The sequence below is a fragment of the Hippocampus zosterae genome, chromosome 21 (genome assembly GCF_025434085.1).
Source record: "Hippocampus zosterae strain Florida chromosome 21, ASM2543408v3, whole genome shotgun sequence".
In the NCBI taxonomy this organism is placed as follows: domain Eukaryota; kingdom Metazoa; phylum Chordata; class Actinopteri; order Syngnathiformes; family Syngnathidae; genus Hippocampus; species Hippocampus zosterae.
Window position 1 is genome coordinate 9,219,241 of NC_067471.1, and position 17,017 is coordinate 9,236,257.

At 51.6% G+C, this 17,017-nt stretch overlaps 2 protein-coding genes across 3 annotated transcripts in view; both read left to right on the forward strand.

Annotated features, from left to right (window-relative positions):
* The first annotated feature begins 541 nt into the window (after window positions 1-541).
* On the forward strand, window positions 542-11,939 carry pawr (PRKC, apoptosis, WT1, regulator). Its single transcript, XM_052055032.1, has 7 exons — window positions 542-900; window positions 1,083-1,507; window positions 8,482-8,604; window positions 9,523-9,551; window positions 10,471-10,570; window positions 11,030-11,134; window positions 11,377-11,939. The coding sequence occupies exons 2-7, from the start codon at window positions 1,190-1,192 to the stop codon at window positions 11,461-11,463; spliced, it is 762 nt and encodes a 253-aa protein (XP_051910992.1). The 5' UTR covers window positions 542-900; window positions 1,083-1,189; the 3' UTR covers window positions 11,464-11,939.
* A 4,455-nt stretch (window positions 11,940-16,394) lies between these two features.
* syt1a (synaptotagmin Ia) overlaps window positions 16,395-17,017 on the forward strand; it is a 41,585-nt gene continuing 40,962 nt past the window's right edge. For both annotated transcript variants that reach the window (XM_052055598.1, XM_052055600.1), the window contains exon 1: window positions 16,395-16,629. The gene's annotated coding sequence lies outside the window, so the exon portion shown is untranslated. The remainder of the gene's footprint in view (window positions 16,630-17,017) is intronic.

Genomic DNA, 17,017 nt, shown 5'->3' on the forward strand with positions numbered 1-17,017 from the left:
TTAGCGCCTTTTAAAAAATTTATATCGAATTTAAACAAGTGTTTGCGGGCTCGACCTTTTAGTTTGACCCTTGTTGCTTTTTTTTTGTGGCGCGGACAGGCCATCAAGTCATTGCCAATGCAATACTCTATTCTGGCCGCAAGAGGGCGGGCATTTCATTAGATCATATTTTAAGTTGTTGATCTGGGTTTGCCGCTGTCAGGTAATTTTCACTGTGGGTCCATGGAGCCAAAGTGCTCAACTTTGAAATCCGCCAAGCATTATAAAACGGCACCTTGAGTCGTTTCTCGCCATCCTGCGTTTATTGTGCCCGAGCTGACCTCAGTCAACATTCCTTGAATGTCTTGCATCGTGGTGCACATTCAGGGCATGGCGAAGGCGCAATTTGCGCTTTAAAGACACGCGTTCTTGCTGAGAATCACGAGTCACTGAAATAAAATGATTAGCTGGGAGCTAACGAGATGGCGTGGGAGGGCTGCCTTTGTTGTGTCTCGGCCCATCTGACTCAAACATTCCTGTCACATCTTATTTAATCCCGCTCACAGTCGGTGCATTCTTATTATGCGGGATAATGTAACAAAACAACACACATCCAAACATTTTATTACACACGTTCTTATTAAAAAAAAAACAAGATAGCCACATTTCCCACCGCTTTATTAGGTCGTAAATGTCACAAACAAGAGAGTCTGGCGCTGTTGTTTTCCCAGGAGTCTTTCGGGTACACTCGGAAACCTTCGGTCATTTCCGGACTCGGCCCCCCGGTCCTGGAAGGCACAGGCAGTTGCGGTAGCTCGCGCAGCGCGAGCCAACGCAGTCAGGCGAGCAGGCGTCGGGCGCACCTGGTCGGAAGTTCCGGTGTGCCAGTTGGAGTTTGAGGAAGCCGACGACGAGACGCAGGTGAGTAGGCACAAAACCTCAAACGCACTTTGTCTCCTCAATTTGTGTCGTTGTAAAGTTTGCCAAGAGTTCGCCTTCGCTCCTTTTTAATGCATTCACAACACAAACAACGGCTCGCCTCAAAGGAGCCCCAGAACTTGGCTTTGGCTTCACCTTTCTCCCCCCCTTGTGCATGCCACCAGCTCCCGGGGCACTGGCTCGAGGAATGCGCGGCGCATTCCTGTAGAGGAGGAGAAAGTTGTCAAAACGAGCCGAAAGCGACGAGGGCGAAGCCAGTCAAAGCGCGAGCATGGCCACCGGCGGCTTCAAGTCGAGCGCCACCACCGACTTCCTGGAGGAATGGAAGGCCAAGCGGGAGAAAATGAGAGCCAAAATGCTCGGAGACATCGCCGCCGCCTCCGGAGCCGCGGGCGGCAGTAGCGGCGGGGGGGAAACGCAGCACTCGGCGGACGTCGGCGAGCCGGACGGGGAGAGCCCGTCGGCCGGCAAGAGCAAGGACAAGAAGAGCAGCGGGCCCAGCGCCAGGAAGGGCAAAGGGCAGATTGAGAAGAGGAAGCTGAGGGAGAAGAGGAGGTCGACGGGGGTCGTCAGCATGCCGTCCAATGAGGTGAGTTGAGCTGACGTTTGGGCTCCCTTCGCGTCAGACACCTGCTCGCCCATCACATCGTTCGTTTGAATGTTGGAGACGTGAATAAGAAACGTTTTATTTCCATTTAGACGTCACGTTCATTGAAAAATTACATCTCTAGAAGCAACGAGCATTAAAAAAAGAATTTAGCACGGCTTAATTTACACTATTTTCATGCAAAACTACAATTTCCTTTGTTGCACCCCCATTTGTGGCGCATTGTTACGCTTTGGTGTAGAGTTTCACTTTTCTGTTGTGTTTCTGAGCGCTTGCTCACGTCGACGCGTTTCTCGCCAGCCTTTGTGTCGTGGCTCCAGAAATAATTGTGGCCAGGAGGAGCTGTTGTTCCTCCGGCCCCCGCGCCCCCACCTCCAAATTCCTGCCATACATGTGTCTGCGCTAATCTGCGGCAGTTGTTTGAAGGAATGAAAGCGGCCTGCAGATGTTGGCCGAGGAGGGAGAAAAGGGGGGGCCGGCCCAAGTGAGGAGCAACTCGGTGAAGAGTTTGTTGACATTGCAGATTACATCACAGGCAGACTTTACACTTATTTTCACCCCCCCGACACCCCCACCCCACTCTGAAAAAAAGCGGAGCGAATGCTGTCAGGGATGACAAAAGGTCCACGTTTTCAACTGGAGCTTTGACGTGTCGGCGCCATATTTCATGACGATAACCTGTCAAGTTTTGCACGATTGCTTCTGCCCAGCGATGTCGGTTGAAAAGCATCTGCCGAGTCGACTCCTTTTTTTCATGCGCCTTATGTAAGCATGACACCTGAAAGTGAAAGTTTGGCCTTGGATAACTCGCCCGCCTTTACCTTGTAACCAAAAGGCTTCTAAAGAGTTTCCTCGCAGCTCAAATTGAGGCCTAAGAATGCGTTCATGGAAGGGCGTGCTGCCGTCAACGCCTTGTTAGCGCCTTGCTACAACCAGCAGCGAATACCATTCCTCAAAACGTCCATTTTACCCGTTGCTCACAGACGCCATTTTGCATGCGCGTGTGTGTGTGTGTGTGGAGCGTCACCAAGGTGCGGAGTGACACTCCCACTGGGGAATTCCCACAGGGAGTCGAGCAAAGATGGCCGCTTCTCATTTGCGCTCCCTCGAGTGACCTCCGCCAGGGCTGTCGCCAGAAGGCGCTTTGTCACCTTTACAGCTTGTCTGAAAATTTGGCCCCAGTTAATTTGGGGGGGGGGGGGGGGCACTTCATTCGCCATAACAGGAATACGAGCACGCTGATCCCTCTGAATTGATAAATCAACATCTCAGGACTTCATTTCAGCCGACTGCTGCTTTCTTCCCTCTTTTATCCTCATTTGCATGCTGATGACTTCATTCAGCGCCTTTCCCCGGCCCGCGTGTGGTCATCAGGGAACATTGTGTCGAGGACGTTGATTTGTGGAGGGGGGGGGGGCGGGGTGCACGCGCTAAGGAAGCGGGAAGGCTTCTGGGACATTGCCGCTTTTGCCAGTCGGCTCCAATCAGGCGCTTCACAAGCGCCAGGCCTTTGGGAGCCGTCGCACTTTGCAAGTGGAATGACGTTGACATTCCACACTAACCGCTTCCACCCCCCCACTTCCCTCCACGCTTGAGTTGTTGGTTTCAGACTTATTCAAATCCTTAAAATGTGGGCAAAAAATAACATTTCAATCAATTTGCTTACCGCAAATTTGGAGATGCATTTGGCAGGGGAAAAAAAAAAAAAGTGAGTGTCGATTTCTGTTTTTCAGTTAGCATGTAGCATCAGGTTCAAAATTCTTCCAAGTTAAGCCAAAAGATGCATTCTATTTTCTTGAAAAGCAGAGAATTTGAAGCCGTGCGGCGCTTTCGTGTGAAACGAGCGCTTTTGTGTCAATTTGGGGCCGGCTGTCGAGCGAAGCCGCGTGATGACGTAAGCCGCCGCTTGCGTGGCGCGCACACAAAAGCTCTGTTGCTGTTCAGTCAGTCAGACTAAACCACCGCGAGCGGGACAACCGAGACTTGGCTGCCTCGGAGCCCTTTGCCGGCTCCACGGACAACCTTGGACACGTGCGTCGCGGCGGAAGCAGCTGTAGTTTTGGCGTTTCCAAAACCAAAACGGTCAAAAGAACCCGAATACGGGCGGTGACAAAAGAAGGAAATCAAAGCATTTAAATGGTGATGAAATGCCTCTAGTGGAGGCGCTTTGCACTGCGCTCCGAGGCGGCCTCGCCGTGGCGCTGCGGCAGCGGCTCCCCCTTCATCCGTCCCAGCCACCTCGTTTGTATGCAAAGCTTCGCCCGGGCGATGCTTCAATGAACGGATGAAAAAAAAAAAAAAAGCCCTCGACTGGAAGCGAGCGCGGCCGGCGCAACCATCCGCTCGTACGGCGATGTGACAGGCGGCGCTCGGTGCGGCGGGGCGCCCGCGCTCACTCTGTCAGGCGAGCTCTTCGCCAGCTGTCATCTGGCGTGACGACTTTAGCGAGAGCTTGCGCGTTTTCCGCCGGTAGCGTTAACGTGAACGCCGCGAAGGATGGCATGTCGCCAAAATACGATAAATGTCATGGATGTAGCACCATTCGGTTTGCGATGCGAAACAACGGAGTCCATCGCAGATGCGATCGAAATTAGCGAGTCGCTAGCATCAGAGCTACAATTACGTTACAATTAAGGCTCGTCTCCTTAAGCCGGGCTTTGGCCTTTGACCTTTGTGCTGCTGCCCGAGCGCGCATTCCTGTTCTCCGTGGCCTTTTGTCTTGTTCCCACACAGCCCCGATGAGTGCTTGGGCTTCTTCCAAGGACGTCCGTTCCACAAGCAAACTCGGACTCGCTCGCTCCGCCTTATCCCAACCTTTTATTTCCTCGCGAGCCGCATCGGAGACAAAAGCGTTTTGCCGCCGACCTCGACGCTCAATGAAAGCGGCGGAATGCTTTCCGTAACTCTCCCCCCCCCACGCTAGTGAGCGCGCGCGTGACATTTTAGCATGGCTACCACGCGCGTCGGGCTGAGGCGGGTCAAAGAAATTCCACTTCAATCGGAGGAAAAGGGAAAGCGGCGCGGAGGAAGCGCGCTAAGCTGCGGGCCGAGCAATCCAAACAAACTGGAGCGTTTTTTTTTTTTTTTTTTTTTCACACGGAAGCCAGGCCGCCGATCGGCATCCAACTCGCGGAACAAAATCTGCGCAGACATTTTTCACTTCTTTATTTGTTCATTTTTTTTCCATTGAAGCCTCACCCCGTCCCCGAACTGAAACGCGCATCAAACATGTTTTACGAGCTCGTCAACGCGCCCGCCCGGGCGGGAATGTGACCTTATCATCCTCCCCGCCGCGCTTTGGCGCGGCTTAGCGGACGAGTCGCGACATTCCCATGGAAGACGTGAATGCAATCGCGGCTCGCGTAGTAGCATCGGCGCGTTTACGAGCCGGCGCGATTTGCTTCTCGGGCAGGCCGCCGACTCGGCACTTTGGGCATAAACAGGAAATGGAAGCTGACACGCTCGCCTGCCTTCCTCTTGCGGGAATGCTGAAAGAATGTCGGGAGTCGTCAAATAGTTTCCGGAAGGACATCGTAGTACAGTCGTGGTGATCAACAAGACCCCTCGAACCTTTCAAAGTCACCCACGTGTGGCAAAAGACTTTCCGCTAACAACCCGGGCTAAATTTGGCCCCTCACCCGACATCCAAAGCTGGTCTCTCAGTTGCGATGTCTCACTTGGATGTACTTCCCACCACCATTTTTTTTTAAGGCTAATGCTGAGTTTTCAATGACACGACTGCGTTTTGGATTCATGTTGTGCAATGTAATTTTTTTTTTGTAGTAGCGGGGGTCGGGGTGTGGGGGGGGATAGCCTTTGTGAACGCATAGAATAGATGGTTGTTTGCTTACGCGTCGAAGCGGCTGTGAATGATCGACTCGGCCGGGGGGGGTCAAGGTGCGTCTCTCGCGCAGCCAAAGTGAAAATGGAAAGCTGCTGTTTAACGTTGCCCTCCTCCGCTCAGGCCTCCGTTTCATCGCTTGTTTTTTTTTTTTTTTTTTTAAATGAAAACGCACTGTGGCTAATGAGTTTGTTTGAAAAGGGCGCAGCGGATTGATGCGTTAACCGGCACTTATTGCATTTCCGGGCATCAAATCAAAGCGCTTATTTCACATTTGGGCTAATGTGGGCTAATTGTTTGTTAGCGCCGGAGTGCGCAGGAAATGAAATGGAGCTCTTGAAGGCGCGTTAAAGGGGCCAGATTTTCACTTCGGGGCGGGGGGTCGACTCACTTTTGTTGCCAGCATTTTACGGTAGCCTCGCTTGCTTCTTCTTCTTCTTCTTCTTCAGTAGGGGGGGGTGTTCCCGCTGGTGCAAGCCAAAGTAAATCCCGCTGATGAGTTTCCGCTGCCGGGATGAAGTAGCACTTGATTGGAATTCCTCTCATATTGAAAGTCGGATCGCTGCCGGCCCCCTTCATGCAAGGGTTACCCCCCCTCTCCCCCCCCCCGTGCCTCTTCATGCTTCTCACTCACTCCATATGCGCATGATAGATGGCACATATCCGGAAAACGTATCGTTTCCCTCCGCATGGGGTCCACGTCCGCACGTGACGTGTTTTTCCGGGGGTGGGGGGGATGCGTTCCCTGGCTGGAATGGGCTGCTTTGGGACTCAAAAGCTTCACAGGATGCAAATGTCTGCTTTGGTGTGAAATGTGTTTGATTTCCAACCCGTGCGAGATCTGACGTCTGAAAAACGTCCGCTTTGACAGATTTTGGGGGGGGGGGGGCGTGAGTGAAACTGCATCCCGTCTCCTTGGGGAAAAAAAAAAAAAAATGGAGTCCAAGTCAGGCTCATGCAGCACAACCGACCGGTCGGGCAGCTTGCGCGGTTTTGCCGTACGTTAGCTCGTCACGACCTGTTTCTGCTGCCCGACTCGTGCGAGCTCTCGGGCTTAAGCATTCCACATCTCGCGCCGTGCCCACGCCCGCCATTTAAGGTCGAATGAGGCGCTCGAAAACTTTCTCCGACCGTGCGACAGAACAAAGGAGTCGGGCTGTGATGTCATCGTGTGCCGCCTTTCGTCAAGAATGTAGTACGCTGGATTAAAAAAAAAAAAAAGTAAAATCCCCTGTAACATGAGGCACAGTTCATACGGTGATACTTTCGCCTACCACTAGAGGGAGCACAAGTTGAGTGGATATTTGATATGCTCACTGATCACTTGTTTAATCTGCCGTTGTAAGCTCTCAAATTTAGTCTTGGGCTGGCCTGAAAAGTCCTGCTTGGAAAAAAAAAAAACACGACACACTTTTCTGCCTCAGTTGTTGTCGTCGTTCATCAGGACGACTCTTTCTGCCATATTTGGAGTCGGCTCCAAAGCAGGCCCCCACCCTCTGTCCCCCGCAGGTGATTGGCGCTTTTGTCTCCTGGCCCTTCATCATCTTCTTTCTTTTGCGTGACGTTCCGCCGCTCTTCTAATCCTTCCTGGCCCAGACAGCAAACCGGTTCAGCCGCTTCTCATCCACGTAAAACGTTGGCGAATAACCGCTTGCCTGACGGCTTGGGGCTGTTTGTGTGTGTGTGTGTGTGGGGGGGGGGGGTCTTGAGAATAGGAAGGATGACGTGTCAACCAGATTAGAGGTTGGACAAAACCCAGGACGGCTTCCTTTCCACCCGACAGGCCTCCGTAGCACAATTTCACTTCCCTAGCCGGTCATCCTCATAAAGGAAATGGAGTGACAAGGAGGTGAGCGCTGTGGATCCACTTGACCCTTGACCCTGAATTCCACTCGCTGCCGGAGGGTCACATCGGATCAAACGGAAACATTCCAACCGGTTGCTGATAAGGGAACAGTCGGACGGATTTTTATTTGTATTTTTCTTCCTGATCCAAAACAAAAATGGAGACCTTTACGTAAGAACAGCTTTCAGGTTATTGAAAGCAGATGTGGCGACGCAGCATTGTCTTCAAATAGTTGCACGGACGTGCCGGTTCTGGGCCAGACCACTTGTAGCCTTTTTGTTTTTTGTTTTTTTTAGCTTGGCTGAACAAAATTGAAGTCGATTCACCAAATTTGGAGCGAGCGACATTGCGCTACGATGACGACAAGCGAGCTAGCGTTCCCAAGTCGCCGTGTTTTCGGACGGTCGGTCGGGGCAATCCGAAGTCACCGCCGTGCACGTTTTCTTTTTGGACAATCCGTCACAGTCGGGTCCATCCGGGATGCTTTTTCGACTGAAGTAAACACTCTGCCGAGGCTTTGGATCACTGACTGCTTCTGGTAAACAGGAAGCGAGTGAGGGCTCTGGAGTCTATCTGGCGCCCGCTCAAGTCGCTCCGTGTCGGGGCCTCGGAGTCTTCCCTCGCAATTGCACTCCGGGCCCGATCATTGGCTCGCTTTTCCGATCAACTCAATCATACTTTGCGCTAAGAACCGCGCCGGCCAAAACATCCCTTATATGGTGAGCGGCCATCTTGGAGTGTCGACTCCATCCAAAGACAACGTTGAGACTCCTGATTGCGACGTCAACGGAGCGCTTTGCGGTCTGGCACCCGGAGCTTCAAGTTACGTCCGGGGGGAGGAAGACGCAAAGTTCAGAAAAGGAGCCGAGGAAAAGTACGAAAAGCATTTGGCAGGAAAGGCCTCACAAATGACTTCATTCCCAACAAGCTATTTTTAGCAGCCTGTTCAGTGAGTGAAACAGGAAGCATTTGTTTGAATTTGGGACAGCCGCCATCTTGAAAGGATGCAATTTCATCAATCAATCAATCAATCAATGGGTGTCGGTGTGATCGCATGCGTTTCCGAGAAGTGCTGTTGCATGGCGCCCGCCTGGCCCACTGGATGCCCGTCCGAAATTTGTGCGAATCGCCCGTCGCTCCTCACGTCTCTCATCTTAAGAGGATTAGAAGTGTGGAGTCAAAGGTCATCCGGGCCCGCCAACGATCTGCGCTCTCATCGCAACCCACTTTTCAGGCTCCTCATTCTTCTTGCGTTCCCCCCCCCGGCAGAGCTTGGATGAACTCGAGGATGACGACGGTGCCGAAAAAGACGAGGGGGAGGAGCAGCTGGTCCTGGCCAACACCTTCCAGAACGAGACCATGACGGCGGACCCGGCCACTGGACTTGTTGCGGTAAGAAAGCATCCAAGTTTTGTCGAAAATGGCATTTCCGTCGGAAATGGACGTGCTCCGTTTTTGACGTGACGCCCAAGACGGCTCTTTGGAAAGCTAACCATTCAGCATTTAGCCGGCCTCGTTAGCTTAGCATGTTTTTAGCCTTCTTGATTTGCTGGAACAGCGGCAAAGCCACAGCAGCAGTTTCCCGTGGCGGTGTTTAGTGACCGGAGAGCCGCGTGGGCCCGTTTGGGTGTCGAGACGACGGCGAGAGAAGCTCATATTTAACCGCCCGCGAGGAAACGCTTCATCGATCACGATAAACGCGGCTCGGCGCCGCGCTCGAGTGCGTCGGCCTCGCCGGCGGTCGCGCCGAGGCGCATCGAAAAGTCATCTGTGCCACTTGGAGCTCACGCAAGAGATTTGTCTCTATTTATTTTATTTTTTGTTGTCAGGCGGCATACCAGCGACTGCCGACTGGCAGTTCAAGGACCGTTTTCGCACTCATTCTCCCTTCACGTGAGCAGGTTAGCATCAGTGGCTAACCTGCTAGCGGAAACACAAAAAGGCGCCGCTTGAAATGTCTTTGGCATCCCCGTCGAGCAGTATTTGTTTTGTTTGCGTGCGGACGGCTCACTCGGCTCTCTTATTCGAGCATCAATCACGCCGCGGCTCCGGGGAAGGACTCCTATTTTTCTTTTCAAATGAACAAGCTCGTCGCAAAAGTCGAGCTCATTTCCCGCCTTCTGACGGCACGCGCTGGAAGCAATCTAAAGATGTTTCAATCCAATTTGGAGAAGAGACGCCCGCTTTCTCGGGGCGAGCGCTGCATTCTCAGTGCATAAATTCAAACGACTCCTGGAGTGTCCCCCCCCCCCCCCCCCGCCCCACAAAATGCTTTTCCACCCAACTCGTGCGTTTTGTTTTCTGTTTCAGGGACGATCTGTGAACAGCCGCACCAAGAGGTAAGAAGATATCCAAATGCAACATCCTGATGCAAAAGTGTTTTTGAATCCTCTTCCTCTTGGTTGATTTCCCATCCGATGGCCGCTTTGGCGTCAGCTGACATGGCACCATCTGGAGCCTCCCCCCCCCACCTCTCCCCCCTGCACCCTCCCTCTCGCCGGGAGCAATTGATGTGCTTGGGGAAAGGTTCGGGTCAGATAAACGCGCCAGTTCACCAAAGTCCAGATTGCTTTGACATTTGATGAAAATGACAACGGCAAAGTGGCCAGTCGCGGCATGTAAAAAAAATATCTAAATATAAATATCTGCTCAAATATGCGTGAGGCCATAGCTAGTAATCCAAACTCTTTGAATAAATAGATGACTTGACCGCAGACATATATTCATTATCCTCTGTGAAGAATGACTGCTGTCACTGAGGTGTATCTTCATGCATATCCATTGTGTTTATGTTACACTGCCGCCCGGTGGCCAGGGCGTGCACAGCGGAAGGAGCTGAAAAATGACTTGGAAGCGAAAATTGGGCGCAACGACATTCTATTACGCGTCGCTCTGCTTTGTTTTGACAGTGTGAACGATCCGGTTTTCGTCACCTTTTTGTTTTTCGGGATGGTCAAAAGCGGCATTTGTTGCCTTTTGATGCGCTCGCTCAAAGCGAGCCCGTCACCAAATCAACCTTTCCGCCCCTCGGCGGTTTGCTTCTCCGCCGCGCTCGCGCAATGGGTGACGCACGCTCGTCCGGCCCGACGCACAAAGCGTCGCTTCGGCACAAAAGCTCTTCGACAAAGGCGATCACGCTCGCCTGGTTGAACGCGCCCCTCCCCCGCCTCTTCCTTTCACCACTTTGTGATTCACGCCTTTGGTGAAAGGAATGGCTTTCAAGCAGCAGGTGTGCTCATCACCTTCCTGTGTGTGCAGCTGCAGCAGCTCGGGCGAGGAGAGTCGGCATCGCCACAACCGCCACGTCAGAGATGCCACGCCTGGAAGTCTGGAGAAGAGGCTGGAGGAGCTGGAGCAGGTACGCCACTTGATTTAGGTTTTTTTTTTTTTTTTTTTTGCGCACGTGATTTCTTTGCAAGCGGATTGACAAGTAGAACAATTAGGAAAAAGACCTTCAAGGGAATAGAAAAAAAATCACAACAACAAATATTGTCAATCCACGAATGTGCGTTTGTCTCCTTGCTTGCGGCCCGATGATGATGATGATGATGATGATGACGATGAAATTCTCTTGACGGTCCGAGTGTCTTTTGATCACGGGCCCGGCCCTGGTCGTGGAGCACTTGTCCAGACGAGCGGCCCTTTGAACCCGCACCCACGCTTCAAAGCCACGAGCTCCTTTTATGTCTCCAACCCGAGAGAGCGGTTTTCCGTTCTTGGTCACCATGGAAACGGACGAGCGCTCATCTGCAACGAGGAAGACAAATTGCTGTTTTGATGGCAAAATGAGCCCATTTTTTTCAAATTTTCTTCCCAGGAGCTGGCCTGCGAGCGGCAGGAGAAGGGCAGGTTGCTGAAGGCCCAGCAGGACAAAGACGACCTCATTGACAAGCTCAAAGAGGAGATGGACCTGCTCTACCGGGTGAGCGTCGCATCCGGTTTAGCGCCTGAACGGGGCCGCGGGTTGAATTCAAGTCGTGCGGGAGCAGTCATCCGCGGATCGCATGATCCTCCACTGATTGATTGTTGAAGGCGTCGTTGGCTCAGGCCCGACTACTAACCGGCATGCGAACCCAATTGATTGTTGCCAACAGAGGGCGCCGTTGTGGCGCACCCTCCTACTTTTGATTCGCTGCCTAAAACGCGACCGCGCTGTCCCTGCAGGACCTGGACGACATCGAAGACGAGAACGAGCAGCTGAAGCAGGAAAACAAAACTCTGCTCAAGGTGGTGGGTCAGCTGACCAGGTAGAAGCCGCTTCAACCCACCGTCGTCGCTGTGTCCATATTTAATGTAAATGTTTTTGTATATAAGTACCGTTTAGAAGGACAGGACTGTATTGTGTTTCAAAAGAAATTCCCGCATCTAGTACAGCTGCTTTTTAAGGACCGGTTCGCTATGCCTCGGTGGGTCACTCATATCACTTTCTACGCTTTGCACATTTCAGTGTTTTGGGCGGGAGGGTGGGGGGGGGGGTTATATCATCCACAATTTCAGGTCATATGAATTGAGGGCTTATGTCTTTGGTTCACGCGCCTCAAATGTGTTTCCAATGAGCTGCGCGCCGCTTCTGTCTCGGTAAACCTTTTAAAACAATTAAAAAAATATAAATACACCCCCCCCCGTTTTGTTTAAGCTTTTAAAAGGCGCACGAGAAGGGTGTCAAGTGTTGCATTATGCATATGTGCAGAAGATGCAGTCGTTTAATAAAACTTTGATTATCTCCCCTTCAGTTGCCTGGCTTGTGTTCATTACGGCTAATTGGATGTGATGATAGCGCGGCGCTCGCTAATGCAAGGCGGCGGGCGGAGGGCGGCGGGCGGAGGGCGGCAGCGGGGGTCGACGCGCAGCCACACGCACGGCGACACGAATCCACCTGCCACTCATCCGCTTAGGACCTCGTACGCAAAAACCACCATCAGGAAATCTCCTGCTAATGACAAAATGGCGGCGCATCGCTAATCGGTAGATAACGTAATTGTGGTCACTATTCATTTTCTGCTTCCATTTGGAAACACTTGTTGTTTGCAGCCGTTATTTCAGGCTCACGGCGTTAACGGATTTGACGGGCCGCTTTGTTTCCTTGTCGGCTCCAATTGGGAAGTTTCGTATTTGCCAACAAACAGCCTTTGATCGCGGCGTCAACGCTCCGAGGGCCAAAAGGCGCCTCAGGCCCGAAACGCGTGAACAGGAGATGTCTTGCGATAGGCCGCCCTTATCTGCTGCGCGGCGAAGGTCGAGCATATTTCAACCTGCCATCTCTGCGAGCAATCTCCTCAATCTGGAGCCCGCCGGGAGGCCAAAAAAAGCGTTTGGACAGACACCAACCAAGAATTCGAGCCGTCCACTCGGTCTTCTTCTGAGGCGGCCGCCACCGTTTTATGCTTCGTCGTCTGAAAAATGGAGAGCCAAATGTCCGCGTTAGAATTGACGCTTCACCAGGCGGAAAACTTCCTAGCGGCTCGACAGACCCGAGTGGCCGGACGCTCTGCTGGGATTTGAGTCATCGCCTCTTTCTGATGCCTCCTCTGTGTCGCCACGGCAACGGCGTGCCCCAATCGATGGGTCGCGAACTTAAAACCGCGAGCCGTGCCGGTCTTTGGGCTCTCGATAGCCACCACCTTTGCACAATCGAGGATCAGTCGAGCCACACCTCCAGTTGCCGCCCATCCTCCAGTAAGTGTTTGTCCGCAAGTTCTCGCTTGCCGCGTGCCCCGCCGCGACCAACTTTTTCTTTTTGTTTCTAACAGGGGAGCGCGTGACCCCAACGCGGCAGCGGCGGATGACTCGCAAAGTCCCAGCCGAGCGGGAAGGCGAGCCCGCGTGAAGGTCACGTCGCCGTTGCCATGACGTCGCCCCCCGCCACCGCCGCCATCTTCCTCCTCCCGCCGAGTCAGCATGCCGCAGCGTCAACACACGGCGGGTCCAGACGGGCGGCCATCTGTCAGCTGCTCTTCTACTACCCCGCAAAATGGCCGACGAGACATGCGTAAGTGGCGTCACGTGAGGGTCAACCGCTCCAAGTCATGCGCGCAGGCAAAATCCACGCAGAAGAAGTCAACATCCCCCCCCCCCAAAATGGCACTGAATGAAATTACATGGCGACAAGAAAAGAATAAATTACAAAAAAATGTATATAATGTGTCCAAATTGCAATTGAAAACCAGAATTTTCAACTTGACTGAAAAATTACTGGGGGGTCGGGGGGAGGGTCAATCGAGACCTCGTGCATTGGATTGCAAGCCATGTGCAATTTCTCATGTTTCCTCCTCGTGATGTATTTGCAAGTTGCGCCCGACGAGGCCGTCCGTCCATCCGTCCGTCCGTCCATACAGCCGGGCCTTTCCCGCCTGGTGGTGCGAGTGTCATTAGGACATGAAAGCGTGAGGTCATCTCCTCAGGCCCATTTTCTACTGGTGGCTTTGCATAATGGCTGCGCCCCCCCCCCCCCCCCCCCGTACCCCCCTTCTCAAAGCCACCTCGCCTCCATTAGCACCGGCGTAACATGCGGCGATGGACGCCTAATAACACTCGCTCTCTCTCCTGCCGACTTATTTAGTGGATAAAAGGAACAAGGAAGGAAAGAAGACTGTGCACGGCGCCATTTTTTTTAGACGATTAAAAAAAAATCTATTCTGTATAGAAATATTAGACAGTTCATTTTAAACGTTTTGTCCTAGTCTAGGTTGGAAAAGCAGTGCTTCAGATTTGGGGATATTTTTTTTTTCCTCTTAATTTCCCGCCTGTGTGTTTGACAAATCTTTTGAGCGTTGTGTGCCGTGAGACCCCGGTATGGGATGCTCGCCGTGCACCGGCGCCGCAGGTGGTTCGCACCGCAGTGCATAATTACCACACTTTCCAATTCCAAAGAAAACCGGCGCCACTTTGATTTGTTTCTTTTCCAGTCAGAACGTTTCGGTCGTCTGCCGTCGTGTGTTGCCGCGCTCTTCTGCAGCTGCACTCTGCACCATCATGTGACCCTCCGGACTAAAAATAAACCCTCCATCCCACACATCATGGGGCTGATAGGCGCGCGCACCCGTGAGTGAAGGTGATGCGTGTAGCGTGGCACACGCAAAAAGATCGAATGATTCGGCCTTGAGCGGCTGCGGCGCGACAATTTCCGAGTGTGACTGTCACCCTCTGCTAATTGACTTCCATCAAAAGGAAATGTTGACAATCGATAACAACAGGATGATATAAACAAACCCTTTTTTTTTATAGATGGTTAGGCCATTTTAGCCAGTCAGAAGATAGAAGAAAGCTACTTCTGGAAGAAGAGCGGCAACGGGAATCTAGTCAGTACATTTACGGTGGAGTAATTCCTAAATTTATGAATAGAAGATGGACAAAATTAAGTACCATTCAAATTGAGAGAAAACAAATTCAAATTCAAGTCAAGTCACATTTATTTCTCAAAGGGCTTCACATGCCCACAGTTAACAAACATTCACGGTATCCCCTGACTTTAACTCCCACAATTCCCTGCGGCTGAAAAGGAAAATCGCCTGGATGTGTGACCTCGTTTGAACGTCATCAAAGCTCGCCCCGAGGCGTCTCGTTGCGCGCCTTTTGGCGGGCGACATGACGTCACACCACCTCAAAGCAGGTGGCTCGACTTGCTGGCAGGGCCGTAACGGTAAGGTGAAGACGCCCGTTAAGTCATATTTTAACAAGCGAATAAAAATAAAATACAGCTTTAGCCCCCCCACATTTTTGGCCCAGACCCGTGGTTTGTGAGCCGCCGTGCTGAATGGTTCTAACGACCGCGTGTTAACACGCCGGGCTAGATAGCATCGCTACTTCCCGTTCTGTCAGAAAATGAGAACTCGACGCCATTTTGGCGCTGTGTGCAGATTTCTTGAATTACAAAAAGAGACAAATATGCCGTCGTTTCCATTTGCGCTCAAATGTGAGTAGTGGCAGCTTTAATTGGATTTATTTAGAGGGGCTGGGGGGAGGCATTGTATGCCCGCCTTTGTCAAATGGACAAGAAGAAATGAGGTGATGAAGTGGCAATTTGCATTTCCAAGAAAAGAGTGGATTAGTCAGTCCATTGACATGTGACACCTGATCCAGTGAGAAAAGGCAGCAATTCCCCAGAGAAACTCCTCACGTTAATTATTCCTTTTTCTGTTGGTTTTACATTGTACAGTATGCGTTTTTTGACGGACGCATGCGCAGTATGCTGCCGCGCCTGACGGTGCAGATTAAACTCGGTTAACGACGTCATGGTCTGAACATTTAGACGTAAACATTATATTATAAAAACAATTTCATGATAAACATCAATGTGCTTCTTTCAGGGCGTTGATGGATGACCCCCCCCTACACACACAGTGGCAGAGGTGCATTTGTTCGAGGGTAGGGATCTTCCCTGGCTGATTTCACTCGATTGATTGTCACGTAGTTGGCTTCCTCTGTACTGAGAAGGCATGTGCTCTATTTTTATTGTTTTCAATAAGAAGAGGTACATGACCATTTCAGTTTCGCCGCCCACACCTCACGTCAAAGCAAACCTTGCGTCCTGCCTGGTGCGAAACTGCCGTCTGAGCACATTGTTATGGCTGCAAATGTTGTGTCTCTATAAATAGATGATTGATTATTGGACTGTGGCTGCAGAGCTGCGTGACCTTTCGCAGTGCCTCGCCGAATGCCGCCGCCCACTCCGGTGTGGGTGCCCACTGCAGGGGGGGGGAAAGCTTTTCGACCCTCAAAAAGTCTGTTCACGACTATCAAGGCTTCACATTTAATCTTGCAAATGTCATGTGAGTAGTTTTTAATACATTTAAATTATTTTACAGTTTACATAATAAAATCAGAAGGATTCTATGTGATGTATATAGTTTAATTCATTGTTCATAATCAGCTTTCTTATTTTGTAAAAAAAAAAAAAAAAGACTATTCATCCTTTGAGGCAAATGGATGTTGTCACTTCCCCATCTGGCCAATGCATTAGGTACACCGTAGACTCAAGGTTTTGATTGACACCAAGTTGAAGACTTCCTGGAGTTGAGGTCACCATGGCGACGCAGTCCATCCCTCTTCAGCAGCCAGGCAACGACCTTGCGGGTGTTTTTGTCTTCCTTCTCGGGAAAATTAACCCGGCCCTTATGGCAAGTTCTTACAAGTCGGCTGTGGCAGCGAGCGGGTGGTCTTTTATCACATTCCCTTCTCACAGCCAATCACGGTCGAGAGCTCGCTGCTGCGGGATGCTGGAGGGATTCCGAGGAATCGTTCTCCGAGTGTTGTGATCGTCACCGCCATAAACAGATCATCATCCAGGCTCCACCCCCGAGGTCCCCTCCCTGCCTCGCTCACTCCCTCGCTCTCATCCCCTCTTGTTTGGCGTGTCGCTACCTCTCCCAACTCCAGATGCCTCCCCACCAGGAAGGTGCGCCGGCCGCCGTCTGCAAGGTAAGAGCACTGGCCGCTCCTTTTTTTTTTTTTTTTTTTCCGTTAGTTTGTTTTTAATAGTGGGGGAACTTCCGAAAGGTTCAGTCTCTTGCGGCTTGTATTTTTTTTTTTTGTTCTCCGTGTGTGCTGTGGTCTCCGGTTGCGAGGGGAGACCACGGTGTTGGTGTGTGGGTGGATGGAGGGGGAGGATGGGAAGCGTCTTTCACCACTTCAATGCCATCAAATGTATTATTTAATTATTTTCTTTTTGGGTGTTCCGTGGGACGCTTTTCCCAGGAAAGGCGCCGCTTATTCGGTTAGCTTCGTCTCCATCTTAAGGTAAACTGGTGCGTTTTGTTTTGTTTCTTGTCCGTACTCGTAAGACAATTCAGCAGGCCAGTAGACCGAG